The following is an 18,929-nucleotide window of genomic DNA, read 5'->3' as shown; positions in this document are numbered from 1 at the left end:
AGAAGGGAGCATCCACAGTGTTTCCAAGCACTTTCAGATGTCTCTTTGCAGATTTAAGAAGATTATCCCAATCCCAGAACAGAGCATGGTTCAGATGCTGTGCCACCTTCTGGAGTGTCTTCTAACCAAGGAGGACATCCCTGCAGATTGTCCCAAGGATATTTATGAACTTTATTTTGTGTTTGCTGCTATCTGGGCTTTTGGTGGAGCAATGTTCCAAGACCAGGTAAGAGGATGTGCTAATGTTAACATCCATGCTTTAGTCTGTACTGGCAAAGATTTGGAAATTTCACTGTCAAGTGAAATTTCAGAACCAACTTGAAAGCATCAGGGTTATCCACCCACTACTCTCAGTCCCCATAGAAGGACCTCACACAGTGCTAAAGATAAGATTGTTATATGTGTTTGGAGATGCTGTTTTTTAAGTTAATGAACATATCTCCTGATCTCAATGGAGTAATTGCAGTGCTTGAGTTTGAATAGTTGTTGGTATAAGTGCATCTACTTTTCAAGGTGATGTGTATTTTATAGAGAGAGGTGAGACTGATCCTGTGCTTAGGAGCTTCAGTGGAAGGAATCCCTTCAGCCTTGGAAAGATCTTCAAGAACAGGGATGATATAGGGCTTCTCTGTACCAACCCAGAGTAAACAATCATGTCTACATACCCCTGAAATACAGAACAGTCCAAAAAGGTGTGGCCAAAGGTCAGTTGGCATCTAGAGGTGGAAAATAAAATGAGAATTTATCTCATTTTAATTTATCTCATTTTATTTGGTTGCTGTGGCCTCCTGCTGTTTGGTGCTAGGGATGTTGGCTTGGAGTAACTTGGGGTAGATGGCATCCTATCCCCAAACCCTTCATGTATTCCCAGCCTTTTTCTTTACTTATTTCCTGTCAGGTAAAAAGTACTCTATCTAGTAGCAACATACTTAACCTCTCTGTACCTCATTCTCCATTCTCCCCATGTAAACACAGGAGATGAGGATGGTGATAGTGGTACCCAGTTATTAGGATGGTTCTGAATATAAGAAAATATATACTATCCGAATTGCCTTACATGAATACATGCAAGACTCTGAGAATATTGATGGCACATATACATGCTTACTATGAATGTTAGCCTAACAAAAATACTCAAAATATCCAGTTTCATAGCAGATATTTGGTGCCTCTCCCACAACAGGAATCAGACCAAACTGCAGTCATTGGAGAACTTTGATGTAGTCTTTCTGGTTGGATTTGGTTAAGGGGCTTTTTCAAGGAGAGAGTTTAAAAATTTTAGCCTCCCAGGGAAAAGCCATATTCTAGGAATCCAAAAGGGAGAGGAGTTGGGACAACAAGAATTTACAATTAATTTTTTGTCCATTTTCTCAGGCTCCAGTTGTAATATACACCCTACCTCCCATCTCTTCCTGACATGTTCTTTGGTGCTCAAAATTCAGAAAGTAGCTCTCACAGCCTCTAAGGAGCTCAGAGCCAGATGCTGGGGTGGGGGGTGGGGTGGGGAATCTCCCAGGGCAGGAGGATGCCTGGACTGGGATTTTGACTTTGGAGAATTTCATGTCTGTTCTGCAATTCTTGGAAGTTCTCTCTGGACTGCTTTTTTGACAGCTTTACACTCCCCCCCCGTGAGTCAGAGATGCAAAGATTCCAGCAGAATGGGTGAGACCTAGCTGAATTGCAGAGATCCAGAATGCATAGTTTATTGCTTTCCATCAAATGTAATGCCTGACCTTTCAGCTGCTGAAATGTCGGACAACAACTGCTGAGTTTCTCTCCCATATTGGTGCCAAGCAGGCAGTGGGGTATCAGGATGAAGATACTTGGTCAATTTTTCTATCCCTGAACAGAAATGACAAAATCCACTCAACTCTTTTTAAAAGCCCACGAGAAAGCCTCCCCTCCAGGTGTCCTGGGCCCTGGAGCACTTGGAGCCATAGGTGGCCCTGCTGACCCATGCGGAGAGGACAAGGGAGAAAGCTTTTAGCCACAGGGAATGTCCAAAACCTATACACAACCTGCTGTAAAGCTAAACACCAAAAATAGTGCTGTAAATTGAAAAGTGGGGATTTGGTCAAAATACTCACATCAGGAACACCAATTCTCTTACATTTTAAAAGCTGTCATTAAAGCACAGCAGAAATGCAAAATGGAACCCATAGGTAAATAGAAGGCCCAATTTTTAAAAACTGGTCCTGATGAAATATTTTGCAGCAATCACAGGAAATTACTATCAGCATATGGTAGCAAAAGCACTGGATTAGGAAGCCAAAAACCTGGGTTATACTTCCAGTTCTGCCATATGCTTCTAGAGGTATAACTTTCTGAGCTTTTGTCTTTTCATGTATAAAATAGGAATCATTTTAACTTGCCGGCATAACTTAGAGCATTGCAAAGACCAAATGAGGTGAAATGGTATTCCAAACTCTACTACACACAGTATGCCAGTTAAGCCTTACGGTCATCAAAGCTAAGGGGCAGGGAGGGAAGCAGAGAATTTTCAGAATCCAAAGGAGAGGGGACTTCAGAAGGGGCCTCTCCATTAGTGTCCATTGCTGAAGAATTGTCCATTGCCCATAGGGCAAAACTGAGAAAAGGCCATTGGATTGGCTCAGCAGAAATGGATGCATCCTGACAGTGTCCAGTTATAGTAGAGCATCACAGGAGCTCACAGGAGGACGATACCGAGCTAATGACTCGGTTAAGAAATTGGTCATATAGTACAATGTGGAATTGGGTGTGATGAAAGAAGACCTACCCAAATGCATTCTTTCTAGAAATAGCCCTCATCTCAACCTGTCCATATAAACTTGGTTTTAAAAGAAAATTAAAGGTCTTTAATAATTTTATCCATGAATTTAAAATGAGGATTTTCCCAGAGTTTTTGATTAGAAAGAACAATACTGAGGAGTAATAGCATCCCCTAAATCTGAATGTGAATCAGAAGAAGAACAGCAAACATATCTGTCCTTATGAAAGCCTGGGCCTAATTTCCATTCTCATTTTAAAGCAAAATAATTTAATCCTACTTATTCAATGGTCAAGAAAATGGGGAATATCATTTCTGCACAGTTCAGATTCATCACTATGTGCCCAGCTCCTGGTCTGTCCAGGCTTTGAATTCCCTCCTCTCCTGCCTTCCATTTCCTAAAAGGTCCAATGTGGGTCTCTCTTTTTTAAGGATTTCATCTAGGTCTGTGTGTTCCAAAGGTGGGTTTGCTCCCCACATGGAGTTGCCAGCAGCAGGTATGTTTTGGTGAGCGTGTGTGTATTGAGTGTGTGTGAGAATATATGTTACTGTTGTGTATGTGTGAGAATATGTGTGAGTACATGTATGTTTGTGAGTGTGTCTGTGAGAGCATGTGTGAGCATGAGTGTGTGTTTGTGTATGTTTGGTCCCAATAAGGCTGTTTGGGTGCATAGCCCTATCCCTGTAGCCTACTGCTCCTATATTTTCGAAGTTTAACATGTAAAGGAAACTTGAAATCTTTTCTAGAATCCTAGTTTTACTGATGAGGAAACTGAGATGCAAAAAGAAGTGATCTTCCTGTGGTTAGGAACCTGACTTCCCTTCTGGAGCTCTTCTCACTCAAGCATACTGCGCCCCGACGTGTCCACCATCATTCTCACCCTTTTACTCATCCCTGACTGTCTCTTGGAAATTGCTCAGTCTCAGGAACCTTTGGAGGATGGGAAATGGTCTCTCTCTTGGACCACACTTGCCCACTTAGTCACAGGCTCCCACTCTCCTCCATGTTGTTGCACCACCACCATCCTCTCCATTCCCTCTACACCCACACCACCCCGCACCAACCTCCTTTCTGCTGCTTGCCTGGGAGGCTTACGTCAGGTAAGTCTTCTGTGCATGCTCTAGAGCTGCAGCTGCCAAGGGCAGGGTGGGGATGGGGTTACCTGGCCCCTGCATTGACCTCTAATATTAGGTTGGTGCAAAAGGAATTGAGATTTTGGACCATCAGTTTCAGATCATAACTAGGCTAAAACCCATCTTTATTAATCAAAATAGGAACCATTGTAATCAACACATTTTTTTTGCCAACGAGAAATAAGTTTGTTTATTCCTGTAGCATAAAGATTCATGCTTCGGGATTCCATGAACTCTTGGAAAGCATTTCTGCATCCTGCCGGTTGTGGAAGCATTTTCCCTGCAAAAAGTTGTTGAAGAAGTGGTAGTCAGTTAGCAAGAGGTCAGGTGAATATGGCAGATGAGGCAAAACTTCATAGCCCAATTCTTTCAACTTCTGAAGCATTGGTTGTGCACCGTGAGGTTGGGTGTTGTCATGAAGAAGATTTGGGCCCTTTCTGTTGACCAATGCTGGTTGCATGTGTTGCAGTTTTTGGTGCATCTCATCGATTTGCTGAGCATACTTCTCAGATGTAATGATTTTGCTGGGATTCAGAAAGCTGTAGTGAATCAGACCGGCAGCAGACCGGCAAACAGTGACCATGACGTTTTTTTGGTGCAAGTTTGACTTTAGGAAGTGCTTTGGTGCTTCTTCTTGGTCCAGCCACTGAGCTGGTTGTCACTGGTTGTCATATAAAATCCACTTTTCATTTCATGTCACAATCCGATTGAGAAATCACTCATTGTTGTTGCATAGAATAAGAGAAGAAGACACTTCAAAATGTTTTTTAAATTTTCGGTCAGCTCATGAGGCACCCACTTACTGAGCTTTTTCACCTCTCCAATTTTCTTCAAATGCTGAACCACCCTAGAATGTTAGATGTTGAGTTCTTTGGCAACTTCTTGTGTAGTTTAAGAGGATCAGCTTCTATGATTGCTCTCAATTGAATCATTGTCAACATCTGATGGCCAGCCACTATGTTCCTCATCTTCAAGGCCCTCATCTCCTTTGCAAAACTTCTTGAACTACCACTGCACTGTATGTTTGTTAGCAGTTCCTGGCCAAATGCATTGTTGATATTGTGAGTTGTCTCCACTGCTTTATGACCCATTTTGAACTCACTCATCAATTCCATAGTCTAAAATAAATATAAATAGCGAATAATAAGTCATTAGCAAAAAAACCATAAAGCAAGAAATGCACATTAAAATGATGTATAACATAACCACATTTATTTAAGAATGCATGCCAATATCAAACAGCCAATTTCGACAATGCAAAACCACAATTATTTTTGCACCAAACCAATAATTTCCTGATGTCTGTTCTGCAATTCATGGGGCTTCTCCAGGGACTGTTTCTTTGACAGCTTTACCTCACTGCACCTTGTAGGGGCCAATCCTCATGCAGGAGCACGATCCTTCATGGAGATGCTGGTCTATCTGGCAGGAGTGCTTGTGCTCTCCCACCTGGATCTCCTGCCTGATACCTATTTGGACTTCTAGAAGTATGACATGCTTTCTTTTTGCAGCTTGTGGACTACCGAGCAGAGTTCAGCAAGTGGTGGCAAACTGAGTTCAAGACAGTCAAGTTTCCTTCCCAGGGAACCATTTTTGACTATTACATAGACCCAGAGACCAAAAAATTTGAGCCTTGGTCCAAGCTAATCCCCCAGTTTGAATTTGACCCAGAGATGCCTTTGCAGGTAAGTGTGTGGGTGAGGGTTGCTAATTGGACTAAGGATAAGCAATTACCCCCAAAGATCTGCAGCCATTTTAGCAATAGCCCTGTAACAGTCTCCAAGTGTTTTGGCCTTGCTAGGAACTAGTAGTCCCAGTTACACATTTTTTAGAGTAAATTATAGTTTTAATGAAGTCACAAGATCCCCCAAAGGCTAGGAAAGTTGGTACTAGTCACATCAGACATTCTGGAGGGAGTGGGGAAGAGATAGTAGGGACAGAAGATTCTAAAATGAATTACCAAAAAGAATTGAAAGCAGGAACTCAAAACAAATTTTGTACACCAGTGTTCATGGTATTATTCACAATGACCAAAAGATGAAAAGCAATGCAAGTGTCCATCAACAGATGAATGGACATACAAAATGTGGTATATATGTGCAATGGAATATATTCAGCCATGAAAGAGATAAAGTTCTGATTATATGAAGCAACATAGATGAACCTTGAAGATGTCATGTTAAGTGACATTGGCCAGATACAAAAAGATAGATATTGTATGATTTCACTTATATGAAATACTTAGAAGTAGCAAATTTCAAGGAGACGGAAAGTATATTAGAGGTTACCAGGGGGTGAGGGGAGAGAGGAATAGAGAGTTATTGCTTAATGGCTACAGAGTTTCATTTGAAGAGAGCAAAAAGTTGGAGTAATGGATGGTGGTGATGGTAGCACAATATTGTGAATGTAATTAGTACCACTGAATTGTACATTTGAAAGTGGTTAAAATGGAAAATTTTGAGTTGAATGTGTTTTTAAAATTTTAAAAATTCTAAAAATTACATTGGAGAAGCCACAGGAGGACAAACTGGTAGAGGAAGGGGATGCTCTCTGCCTACCTGCTGGGAGCACCAAGAATGAGCTTATGGAATGGCATCTCTGGGTAAGGTTATAAAGTTCCATAGCTCCACTCACTATGGATATGCAGTGGGACAATCCAGTGGAGGTGCTGATATCCACTGTGACAGAATTCCCTCTTCTGAAATGATCTGGAACACTGTGGGGTGCATCTGTTTCTCCTACAAGCTCCTGGCAAACTCGCCATGTTCCTGTTCCAGGCTTGTTTGGTGCACACCAGCGAGACCATCCGAGTATGCTACTTCATGGAACGGCTTATGGAGAGGCAACGGCCTGTCATGCTGGTGGGGGCAGCCGGCACAGGCAAGTCGGTGCTGGTGGGAGCAAAACTGGCCAGCCTCAATCCAGAGGAATGCCTGGTGAAAAATGTGCCATTCAACTACTACACCACATCATTAATGCTGCAAGGTGAGGCGCATGAGGAAGGCAGGGTGTCTGGGTAGCCATGTCACCTCCACAGAACTGGAGCAGGGTGCGAGACACCTGCTTGGCCTGACTGCCTCCACCCTTACCCCTAGCACTGTGCATTTCCTCTTACATGCTCCTCACCTCTCCACTCCTTTCTCCTCCACAACACCTTTGTCCCACTTGTCTTTCACCCCCTAGCCCTGCCTACTTCTCCATTCCTTTCTCATTACACTCCTCCCTGGCCTATAAATTCCTCAAGGGCAGCTCTTCAGCACAGCAGTTCAGCACCTTGACGATAAAGAAAATAGAAAACATATTGAGAGATTTGCTTAGGTTGTGGACTTTGAGCACTGGAGGTCTCTAGAGGTCATTTAAGTCACCCCTCATTTCTTATAGATGGGGAAACAGAGGCTGAGGGAGCATATATTATTTCCCAAGGTCACCAAGTGGCAAGGCTGGCAAGACACATCAACCTTCTGAATCTACATGGATCTTGCTTTTCACTGGATGTTTACTTCTAGGGCTCCCCAGTGGTGAGGCACCCTGCACTAGGGTACGGTATTCGCGTGAGAGGCTTCTCTGCCAGAGTCCCTTCCTACTTGACCCTCACCTGTAGTAGGGTCTCATTTTTTATAGAAACACTCAACAAATTATCCTTAGAAACAGTTCCCTTCTGAAGAAACATCAAATCCCCTCTCCCAGCAGAAGGTGAAGTATGGAGGGCTGGGAAGAAGCCCTACACTTTTCCCCCCACAGTAACAGCCTTGCCCTGTGCTCTATTACTCAACTTTCACTTTCCTTGGTGAGACACCAGGGAAATCACCACACCTAGAATGCAAAATATACTAAAAGTGAGGAGTTCCATACATGAGCTGTTTGCAGATTGGTAAATTATATTATATAGTCGATGACTTAACATGAAAAGTGTGCTTGGTCTCTTCTCTGATTCCATCATTCAGGCCTTAGTTTGCCAGAACTGCTATGAGATACACCTCATGATGGGTTGGTTTAACAATAGAAAGTTATTGGCTCATAGTTTGGGAGGCTAGACGTCCAAAATCAAAGTGTTGGCAAGGCCATAGTTTCACCCAGAGTCTATAGGGTTCTGGTGTTGGGCTTGCCAAAGTTCTTGGGGTTCCTTGGGTTGCATCTCTACCTCCTGTCACAGGGCATCTCCCTCCCTTTGAATCTGTTCTTCTGGTCTCTGCTTAATTCTGGTTTCTTCCTGTGGCCTTCTCTTGATTTCTGTATCCAAATTTCCTCTCTTTACAGATGAATAGCCATCCTGTTCAATTGGCCACACCTAAATAGGACCTTTGAAGATCCTACTCACAAAAGAGTACACACCCTGACCTTAACATGTTTAGTATTAGTGGTATCAAAGATACTATTCACAAATAGTATCAGACCCACAGGGATGCGGACTACGATGTGAACTTGTCTTCTCTGGGGGACATAACTCAGACTGCCACAAAACCTTAGACTAGCAGACTTGCAAAGCAGACCTCACCTTGACCACCAGTTGCTCAGACTCTACCATTCTAGCCAGTTCTTCTGTGTATGTGTAACCAGTGTGAACCCCAGAGTCAACCACCTTAGTTGGTGTTGCCTCTGCCAGTGCTCTAACTACCCAAATTGCCCTGTGAAAGAATAGCTCATTCTATACCTTCTTTCTGCCCTGCCTTACCAGATCTTCCAATATTAGGATCCAGCCAACTCCAAATACTGGTGCGGAGCAGCCCTGACTCTGTTTTCTGCTTCTCATAGAGTTAGGTGCCTGAAGTTTGTGGATGGAAATTGTTATGGTCATCTGCCCCCATTTGGTGATAGGGAGACATTTTTGCCTCTTTTTTGAACCAGTCTCTTGGCTTCATCCAGTGCTGGGCTGACAATTGCTTCACCACGGCTATCCTAATCCAGAAATACCATTGTAGTTCTGATGTAAATGTTGACAGTAGAACAAAAGTGTAACAATGAAGACTAATGTCGGAACTTCACTAGTTTGTCAATGATGTATCTTCTATTTGAACACTAAAAGAAGAGTTCTTCAATTTTTGTGTACTATTCACAGCATAACAACCACAGACATGATATACTTTTAAGCTAATGTTAATATTTTATGCCTATAAAATTTACAAATTTCTAACAAAACAAGCTCTGGCCTGTAGCAGTTTGCCAATTTCCATGGTGTAAACACTCCCAGCATATCCAATTTAAAGCTACTGTGGGATATCAATGAATATGGAATTGAGCAGAGATGCCCGATAGGATACATTATATAATATTTCCACTTTACAGGCACAATCAATAAAAATAACATCTTACCCACCCCATGAGCCCATTGCTCTCTTTGTAGCCCATTGCTCTAATTGCCGTTTGGATAAAAGACCCGTGTAATTACAAAAAGATTAGATTTGGTGTGGTATAGCCTGTTTGAAAGGAAAGGTAGTACACCCAGATAGATGTGCAAAAATGTGTATTTATAATTTTTCTGTAATGTCAAAAGATGGGAGGTAACCTAATTGCCCATAATTATATCCACATGGCAGACTTTTATGCAGCTATTACAAAGAATGAGGAAATTCTATATGTACTGAGTTGAAACTATTGCCAAAGTTTTATTGAGTGAGAAAACAAAGATTCAGAACAGTACATATAGCATGCTCCAAATTATGTCACAGTTAAAAGGAGATTTATGAAAATTTACTCCTTTATATGGCATATATATACACACATCTATGCTTATATATACTTGAACTATCTTTAGAAGGATATACAAGAAACTGGTCACAACAGTTGGCCCTGGCAAGGGGAATTGGATGCTGAGAATAGGATGGGGAATTATTTAAACTTTTCTTAAAAGTTACTAAATATTTCAAGCATGCGGAAAAGTACAGAAAGTAAGATAACAGATGCCGGTGTCCTCACCACCAGATTTAACAGATGCTGAAATTCTGTCATTTTGCCATGGATCTTAGCATAAGTACAGCTCACCCACCACCCCATCCCTTCCTCTTTCCTGCTCCTTGTTAACTGGAGTGTTAGCACTGATGTGTACCATTCCAAGTTTACACATTGGTTATATATCTGCATCCATAAAAACATATAGTGTTGCTGTATATTTTCACATTTTAAGTATATGATATCATACTGTAACTTCCTTTGCAACTTACTCTTTCTGTCACTGTTATGTTTTTATACTTGCAGACCTAACGCATTCTTTTTCACTGCTGCAGAGAATTCTAAGATGTGACTAAATCATGGTTCATTTATTCATTTTTCTACTGAATGGCAGCATATTTTTTATATTTTTCCCTTTAAAAAAGCTTTATTGAGTTGTAATTTACATAAAATAAACTGTAACTATTTAAAGTGTACAATTTTATTAGTTTTGAAATATCTACATACCCCTGAAACTGGCAACACAGTTGAAATAATAAATATACCCATTTCTTCCAAAAGTTACCTCATATCCCTTTTTAGTCCCTCCTTCCCACTACTTGCATCCTTCCCCAGCTTTAGCAAACACTGATCTGCTTTGTGTCACTATAGATTTGTTTGCGTTTTCTAGAATTTTATATAATAGAATCATGCAATATGTACTCTTTTTTTGTCTGGCTTCTTTCACTCCGCATGATTTTGAGATTCCTCCATGTTGTCAAGTATATCAATAATTGTATTTTTCATTTCTGAGTGCTAAGATAAAATATGTAAAGCACTTTGATTCCTAGCTTAGAATAAGTGCTTAGTAAATGGAAGCTATTGTTATAATAATATTAACATAATCCTTCTCAAATTGAAGAATTTATAAATATTATAAATTTCAAAGCTTCAACTGCCAAAACAAAAAAATGAGGAGTTCGGCATAAACCATGCTAAAACAAAAAACAATGTTTGGGGAAGAAATATTCCAGCTTTCAAATGTGCAATAACTTCACCCAGCAGGTCAAATCATTGAGGTATCCAGAGGTACATTTTGCAACTCATTCTTCCTGGGTGCCAGCAAATGCCATTTTTATTTTTAAAAATCAGATGTTCTTTTATAGAGGTAGCAGCTGCTTGATAGTACCTGCATCTCTCCTGTATTTCATTACATTCATTTCTGGAGTCTCCATTATATACTTTCCTAAGCATAGATTCAGAACACTTTTTTAGTACAAAAGGGGGCTGTGGCTTAAGACATTCATATAGCCCAACAGTGTGCAAACATTGTGCTATGGGCTTAAAGCACCACCTCCCCGCACTACAAATATTCCTCCCAAACATGAGATGCTGTATCAGAAATGCTTTTGGCTGTAAGTGTAGCAGGGAATCTGTAGTGTTGGCAACAAACAGGGTTTTTTTTTTTCACATAGCAAGAAGTCTTGAAGTAGGCAGATGTTAATGTTAGCTCAATGGCCCAATGATATGGATGGCTAAAATAGCTACCATTCTCTTCGCTGCTTCTTCATGGTGGTGGAATAGTTGCTGCTCCAGCCATCACATCTGCATTCCAAATGTAAAAAAGATAAAAGGGAGTGGCAGGGCCCATGTCAAGAAATAATAGTTTTCCAGGAACCCCATAGACCTTTGCCTGTCTCTTACCATTGAGAACTGTGTCACTTGGCTACCCCAGATGGAAAGTAACTGAAGAGAAAGAGGTTGGAAATGTTGTCCATCACAGATTATATGATTTTCCCATTTTTTACAAGATGAGAAGATGAACCTTAGAGAGTAAAGTGATGCCCCTCAGAGTCATACAGTGAGTTAAGAGCAAAACTGTCTAATTTAATCAAGCTATAGTGGCCTTTGATTTTGATAAGACTGTAAGTTAATTTCTGTAACAGAATGTCGACTTCGCTTCTCTTTCTCTAATATAGAGAGCACATAAATATCTTTCCCTTTGATGATAAATAAGTCAGGGCCTTCAGTCATCAGAAAACTCAGCCTTAACTGACTTCACTTCTACAATACCTGCACAAATCATGCATTAATAACACTAGTATCTCAAATTGAGAGAGACAAAGTTCTGTGCTTGTGCTCACTGTCCATTCCTCCAGCTTCCCTAGACTCTGCAAACCCAGTTGCATTGCTCTAATTCTTTTTGCTGAGTAAAATTTTTTGATCCACCCTTGGGTTTTCCTGAGAGTTAGCATCATAGAAAATATTTACAAGTTATTTTTATGTCTTCTTTAAAATCTCAATTAAAGACCATGTCCATTTTCTTGCCTGATAGGCCTTCTTTAACTATGCAAGATAGGCCTTCTAGAATTTAATGCCTGGAATAAAATTTCCATATAAAAGAAGAGGTGGGTTTGCAACATAATCTGGGATGACATGGTTACTGTCATTAAATACAGATTTAGTTCTGGGCTTGTAGGCAAGCAGGTCAGAAAAGGAAATGTGAAATAAATTTATATTTTATTATAGTAACTATGTCATCCTAAATTACTACCACAAATAAGTTTCTTCTTAGTTTTTATTTCAATTTGTCTGTTTTAGGTCTTTTCAAATACCTTAAAGCTTCTCTTTATTGTTTTTGAAAATTTAAGTACTTTTAAACATAAAGTGCAGTGACCCACAGATAGAATCATTTAGAAAGAGAAAAAGAGGCACGAAGAACTTGGTTAAGGCATCAGTAGACTCATAGTTGCAATGTAAAGGGTAAGGGCCAAAGATTGTGTTCTTCCCAATTCTCAATTCTCTTGCCATCCAACTGCAATTTCAATTATTCATTCACCAAACATTTGAGTACTTAATTACAATAATTAAATAAGAGCTCAGGTATCTGAGGCTTTGTGTGAAATGAATCTCAGTAACCTGTTCATTAAAAGCTTAAGATTAGACAGAACCTTAAAGGATCTAATCAAACTCTCAACCTCAAAAGCGTGTGGGGCTCATACTACATATAGACAACCTCCTTCCACTTACCTTAATTAGTCTTCTGAAAGGGAGATGACACCAACCAAAGTCAAATCACCAAAGATGTGTTATCTAGTGGGCAAGCCATTCTGTTTAGAATGGTGGGTGTTTCAAAGTATAAGGAAGTTGGGAAAAAGACATATTTCTGATAATAAAGAACCATTTTATAAATGATGGGACATCCAAAATATGGAACCCAATGCAGCTGTTAAATTCCTGTTTTAGAATCATATGAAGAGTTTTACAGTATATTAAATGAAAATTAAAATGTGCAAGCAGTATATTCAGAATAATTCTCATTTTTTAAAGGAAAAAGCCATATATGCAAAAAGAACAAATGGACTAGAATGCACTAATTATTGAAAGGGGTGGTTACTGCTAGATGATAGACATATAGGTGATTTTTGTTTTCATTGTTACGATTTTACATGCTTTTAATTTTTTATAGTGAATATGTATTAAATTTATAATCCTGCCAAGTACCTTATTTTTTTGGAAGAATAAATGCAAAGCCTTTATGATACAAATGAAAAGTCTGAAGCACCTGAAAATTTCAATAACATGAAAGGAAAATAGTTCAAACACAGGTATACAAATCATGTCATAGCACAAAGACCTGATAAATCGCTAATGATCTGTCAAAAATATGGTGCAGCTGATGAGTTAACCAAACTGGGATTTCTCAAGGGCAGAAGCTATGTTATAGAAATGTTTAAGTAGTTTTTAGTAGGGGTTATGTGAGGTTCTGGATTCAGGTAGACCTGAGCTGAGATCCTTCCTTTGCCACTCACTACCTATTTGACCTTGGACAAAGTTCCGCAATTTCTTTAGGCTTCAGATTTCTCATTTGTTAAGAAGAAAAATAAATAGGTGATGGTAATGAATGGTGGTGATGGTAGCACAACATTGTGAATGCAATTAACAGCACTGAATTATATAATATATTTTAATTTGGTTAAAGGGGGAAATTTTCATTTGCATACTTGTACTAGAATAAAAACTAAAAAAAAAAAAGAATCCATGGAACTGCACAACACAGTGAACTCTAAGTTAAACCATGGACAATGATAAAAATGTGCTTTCAGCATTTGTAACTAATGTACCACACCAATGCAAGGTGTTAATAATAGGGTGGTATATGGGAAACGTGTATTTTATACATGATTTTTTGTTACCCCACAACTTCTCTAATAAAAAAAGAGAGAAACAGGTGATACTGAGCATGTCAGGTACTCAGGAAAGAGCCTGGTGTCCCTCGTGTTGCTCCATGGATGAATGAATGAACTGCTCTAAAGTTCAGAGGCTGGAGAAACCGCTGGGACTAGAATGATCAGGAACACTCCCCAGAGGGGAGGTGGGACATAAGGGCTTGAAAGGAACGCTGGAATCAGCAAGACATTTAACTTGCATTAGCCTCTCTTTCCTTCATTAAGAAGTGGGAATAATAGGTTTTTTCTTTGCCTATCTCATGGAGTTAGTGATAAAAATAAAATTCATTTGTTCATTCTCAGTTTTAAGATGAGCATCCTATTTGTGCTAGGTGTCATCTTAGGTGCTAGGAGTACAACAATGAACAAAACATAAAAATTCCTGCCCTCATGGAATTTATATTCTAGTGAGGAGGAGGTTAGGTAATAAGCAAGATAAATAAATAAAACACGTAGGATATTAGGGTGGCAGTAAGTGTGATAGGAAAAAAATGAAACAGGCACAGGGAATAGCGGGTAGGATGGGGATTTTAATTTTAGATACAGTGCCAGGGAAGGCCTTACTGAGAAAATGGCGTTGGAAAAATAATTTCCTGATGGAGGTAAGGGAGTGAGCCATGGGAGAAGAACATCACAGACAGGCAGAGGAAACAGCCAGAACAAAGGCCCTAAGGCAGTGAGGACCTCAGGTGTCAGAAGCAAGGTGGCTGGAGCAGAGGGAGCAAAGTGGTGTTTGATGGTGAAGGAGCAATAGGAGAGAAAATCAGATGTGCAAGATTTGCAGAGGTGGCCAGACTGGTATTTGCTCCCAGTGAATTAGGATGCCACTGGAAGGTTTTATGCTTTACAAGGATACTTGTATTATCTGATTCATGCTTTACAAGGATACTTGTCTGCTGTGTTGGGAATCTGTTGAAGGGAGGCTAGAGTGAAAGCAGGGAGACCATTGGGGAGGTTAAAAGCTGATGGACATCAGGACTGGGAAACGAACTATGGACTAAAATAAATGTACTAGTATTCTACTGTAGACTTAAACAGTGATTCTAGCAATGGAAGAAATACCATGATTGTGGAGGCAGTGGCCCGTGAATGTTCTGGGGTGAGGGAGAGTGAAAAACAGGTGTAATAAGGGGGCATTTTTGGGACTTGAGAATCATCCTGAATGACATTACAACAACAGATATAGGCCATTATATATCTGGCCATAATCAACAGAGTCGAATGGAAGAGAGTGTAAACTACAATGTAAACTATAATCCATGTTTAGTGGCAATGCTCCAAAATGTGTTTATCAATTGCAAAGAATGTACCACACTGATAAAAGATGTTGCTAATGTGGGAATATGTGGGATGTGTGGGGAGCGGGGCATATGGGAATCCCCTATAAATTTTCTGTAACATTCATATAATCAAAGTATCTTTAAAAAATTTTTTAAAAGTGAAAGAAAAAAAGCTGATGGATAAGAATGGTAGCAAGAAAGACAGAATTAGTCAGAGTCTAGATGTATTTTGAAATGAGATAAATGGGAAACAATTGAAAATCAGGTTGCACTTCCAGTATAGGATGATGGCAAAATGATTCAGGGGGATCCACATGAATAAAAACACAGACCTCTGGTAGCAGGGAGCTGTGCTGCTTTTGCTTCATGTGCCCCTAGACTAAATCCCAAACCATTCCATTTGGGACTCAAGGAGAAATGGCACAAATTAATTCAGGGCCTGGATATGGGTTTGACTATTGGACATGTTTATGACAATGCAGAATTCAAAAATGAGGGAGAGGGGAAAGAGTCACATTTCTTTATGTCTCATTGGTTTAGACTCTTCAAAATCAACACTTTTCCAAAACTTAAATCTAGTTCTCCTCCTCCAGTTCTGCCTGGAAAACAGAGTAATTCCCCTTCATTACATCCAAATAAGACAGGGAGCAGAGTTTGGTCCAGGAAGGGTTCAAAAATGTGCCTGCCTTTCCTTGGGGAGTCCTCACTTTCTTTGAGGAACCTAACATCATGCATTTGAGATAATCTGGTTCGCTCCAAGATCTACTTCTTGGTAACTGACATGCTTTTCTCCTCAACAATCACTTAGAAGCATAAAGAGCTTAATCAACCCAAATTACAGGGTATGTTTAATTTCAGGGGTTGATTTGAATATCACTGCCTAGAGAGGAGGAGAAGTAAGTCTTCCAAAGGAGAGAATTTCCTATGAGAAGGACTGTTCTCAAAAGCATGTCCTTGGCAGCCCATTAATTGTATTTCATTTTGACAGATCTTGTATATAGATGTTGTATCTTTAGGGGGGAAGAAGGTGTTGGGTGATTAATTGGTTGATAGTGTATGTTAATTGCATGCTAATTAAATTTAAATTTAATTCATATTTGAAACACTTAATTTAACTCAGGACCAGAAAATTAGAATATTCAAGCTTCTTGAAGGAACTTGTCTTTCTATTTGTCACCTTCATATGTCTATTGACACTTTTTTCCTTGTTTACAAACTTGTTTTTCAAGAGAAGAAACCAGATGGTTCTTAGACCTTCCAGCTGTAATAGAAAGTGTTGGTTTTGCAAATATATAAATATTTAATTGCTTTGTTGTAAAAATACATATATCTCCACTCTATTACTTAAATTTGTTCTAAACAAGTCTTGTCAAGCTAGAAAACTGTGCTGTTTGGTTCTTTTTCTCTGGCTTGATAATTGAAGAAACAAGTCCAGAAGAGAGTCTCATACTTCATTTCCAGAAAGGGACTGAAATGCTCTGATAGGCATAAAACCCAAAGGCAGGGGAGGGAACCATTCATGACGCTGGAAACATCTGGGAAATTTTCTGAGCCTGTGGTTCCCCCTACCTTACCCCATGAAAACTCCATTAGGTTAGCACTCCAAGAACACTGTTGACAAAATAATCAATAATTCCTTTGGAACAGCCAAGAGTTGGAAGGAGACTCTCCCCAGCCCTGTAATGGGAACCTCCACGTTTGTGCTCCTTTGCTGTTTTAGGGAGAAAAGACAGGTCTAACCAGGACCCAGTTATTTGTACATCTTTGGGATAAGGTACCAGACCTTGGGACTGTAAAGGTATCTTTGGTAGATTTTAGTCTATAAACCAAGAAAACTGGGTCCGCAGTATGATAAAAGGATGTGTCATGATGATGGGAGAGAGTGTTGCTGTGGGGGGAGTGGGGGGCGGGGGCGGTAGGGTTGAATGGGACCTCATATTTTTCATAATGTAATTTAAAAAAATAAATAAATAAATAATTTAAAAAAAAATAAAAATAAAAATAAAAATAAAAATAAAAAAAGGAGCATAGGTTTTGAAGTTAAACTACTCTGGATTTGTATTCCACCTTTGAAAAGTTACTTAATTCTTCTGAGCCTCAGTTCTCTCATCTATAAAATGGGACAATAATACTAGACTCTAAGGGTTGTTATAAGGATTAAGTGGAATAATAGCTGTTTGTAAAAACCTAAAAATGTGCAAATGCCTGGTTGGTACTTCACCGTTATCGCCTTGTAATTTCCAGCTTTACATTCTGGTGCTATAGAATGTCTGGATCTAGTGTTGCTGCTGTCGGTGGGCTGTGATGTATGTATGTGTGCTTGTGTATGTGTGTGCATGCACAAGAACACTTTGGCTTATCCTTGGCATCTGATCTGTCTCAGTGCTGGCATCTGAGCTCTTTCACTAACTGGCTTTCTCCTCAGCTGTCCTGGAGAAGCCTCTAGAAAAGAAAGCTGGCAGAAACTATGGCCCTCCAGGCAACAAGAAGCTCATCTATTTCATTGATGACTTGAACATGCCTGAGGTGGATGCCTATGGCACCGTGCAACCCCACACCATCATCAGGCAGCACCTGGACTATGGCCACTGGTAAGAGCAAACCCAGGAAGGGACTGGGGCAGGGGTTAAAGACAAGGGCAGGGCTGAAGGCCTGGGGACTAGAGTTCAAACCTCAGCTGAGCTACAGTACCAGATGACGATCCCCATGGTAAACCATGTTCCTTTTCAGGCTCTCTGTTCCCAGGAGAGTTCCTTCAGACAGGGACACTAATGTCCACACAAAAAGTTTGCCCAGAGAAGGTGTTGAGTTCTCAGCTAAGGTTAAAAAAAGCCTACTATTTTCTTGAAAATTCATTCCAAAAGATGCCTTCTCCAGAATTCCAAAGCAGAATTCACAACCGCCATACCAACCGTCAACCTCTCCATAGCCCCAAAGCACTGAGAATTACTTCATTGATAACACATAATACCCTGCGTCATATGCATGTGTCTGTAGTGGGAGTGGGGTGTGGGTGGTGGGAGGGGACTTAGTAGCCTTTGCCTCTTAAGAGTAGCTTACAGGGCTGGTATGTCTTGCAGTAATATAGTTTTCAAGAGCAAAAGTATGAACTTGCCAGAGAAGAAAAGCAAGTCAAAGATTTGAGACAACTTTGGCTCACCTTCCTACTTCACACTGAGTTAGTTGCTGAGAAGGAGTAGGAAGTGGGAAAAGGGAATTCAGAGAGAAGAATTATAATCAAGAGGGTTACTTGAATTACCTTCATTCCTAAAGTCTTTATTGGATGTCTGCATTTACAACTATCCACAATCTCCACATGGGTATTTGAGCAGCTGAATTATTCTAGAAAAAAAATCAACCAACTAGTTTTTCTTTAGATTCACAGAGATAAACCTTAATTGGGAAGGCAAAACTTCATGGCAATTCTACCATATTCCCTTAGTCTATTTACATTTCCACTCACAAAAATGCCTATTTCATTCCTTCTCTCTCCTCACATGTCCCACCCACCTAAGCTGATGACCTTGCCTTTGGAGAGGACACAGGTGCCACTCAGTTTCTTGCTTTCATGTCTATACTTGCATCCACATGCATCCTTTTCTTCCCCCTCCTGTTGCAAATTACCTAGGGCTTAACCATTCACCAGCATTTTTTTAGGGCAGAACATGACTT

The 18,929-nt window shown here is 40.0% G+C and overlaps 1 protein-coding gene across 4 annotated transcripts in view; it reads left to right on the top strand.

Moving 5' to 3' along the window:
* DNAH9 (dynein axonemal heavy chain 9) overlaps window positions 1-18,929 on the top strand; it is a 357,462-nt gene that overhangs the window by 162,282 nt on the left and 176,251 nt on the right. For all 4 annotated transcript variants that reach the window (XR_011646782.1, XM_058283466.1, XM_058283464.1 and 1 more), the window contains 4 exons: window positions 52-226; window positions 5,395-5,568; window positions 6,661-6,868; window positions 17,683-17,848. Coding sequence is in view for 3 of the 4 variants with exons in the window: in XM_058283466.1 (XP_058139449.1) it covers window positions 52-226; window positions 5,395-5,568; window positions 6,661-6,868; window positions 17,683-17,848 (723 nt within the window). In the remaining variant the exon portion in view is untranslated. The remainder of the gene's footprint in view (window positions 1-51; window positions 227-5,394; window positions 5,569-6,660; window positions 6,869-17,682; window positions 17,849-18,929) is intronic.

The sequence above is a fragment of the Dasypus novemcinctus genome, chromosome 21 (assembly GCF_030445035.2).
Source record: "Dasypus novemcinctus isolate mDasNov1 chromosome 21, mDasNov1.1.hap2, whole genome shotgun sequence".
Lineage (NCBI taxonomy): Eukaryota > Metazoa > Chordata > Mammalia > Cingulata > Dasypodidae > Dasypus > Dasypus novemcinctus.
The sequence above is the reverse complement of the archived record's forward strand: the minus strand, read 5'-3'. Positions and strand labels throughout refer to the sequence as shown.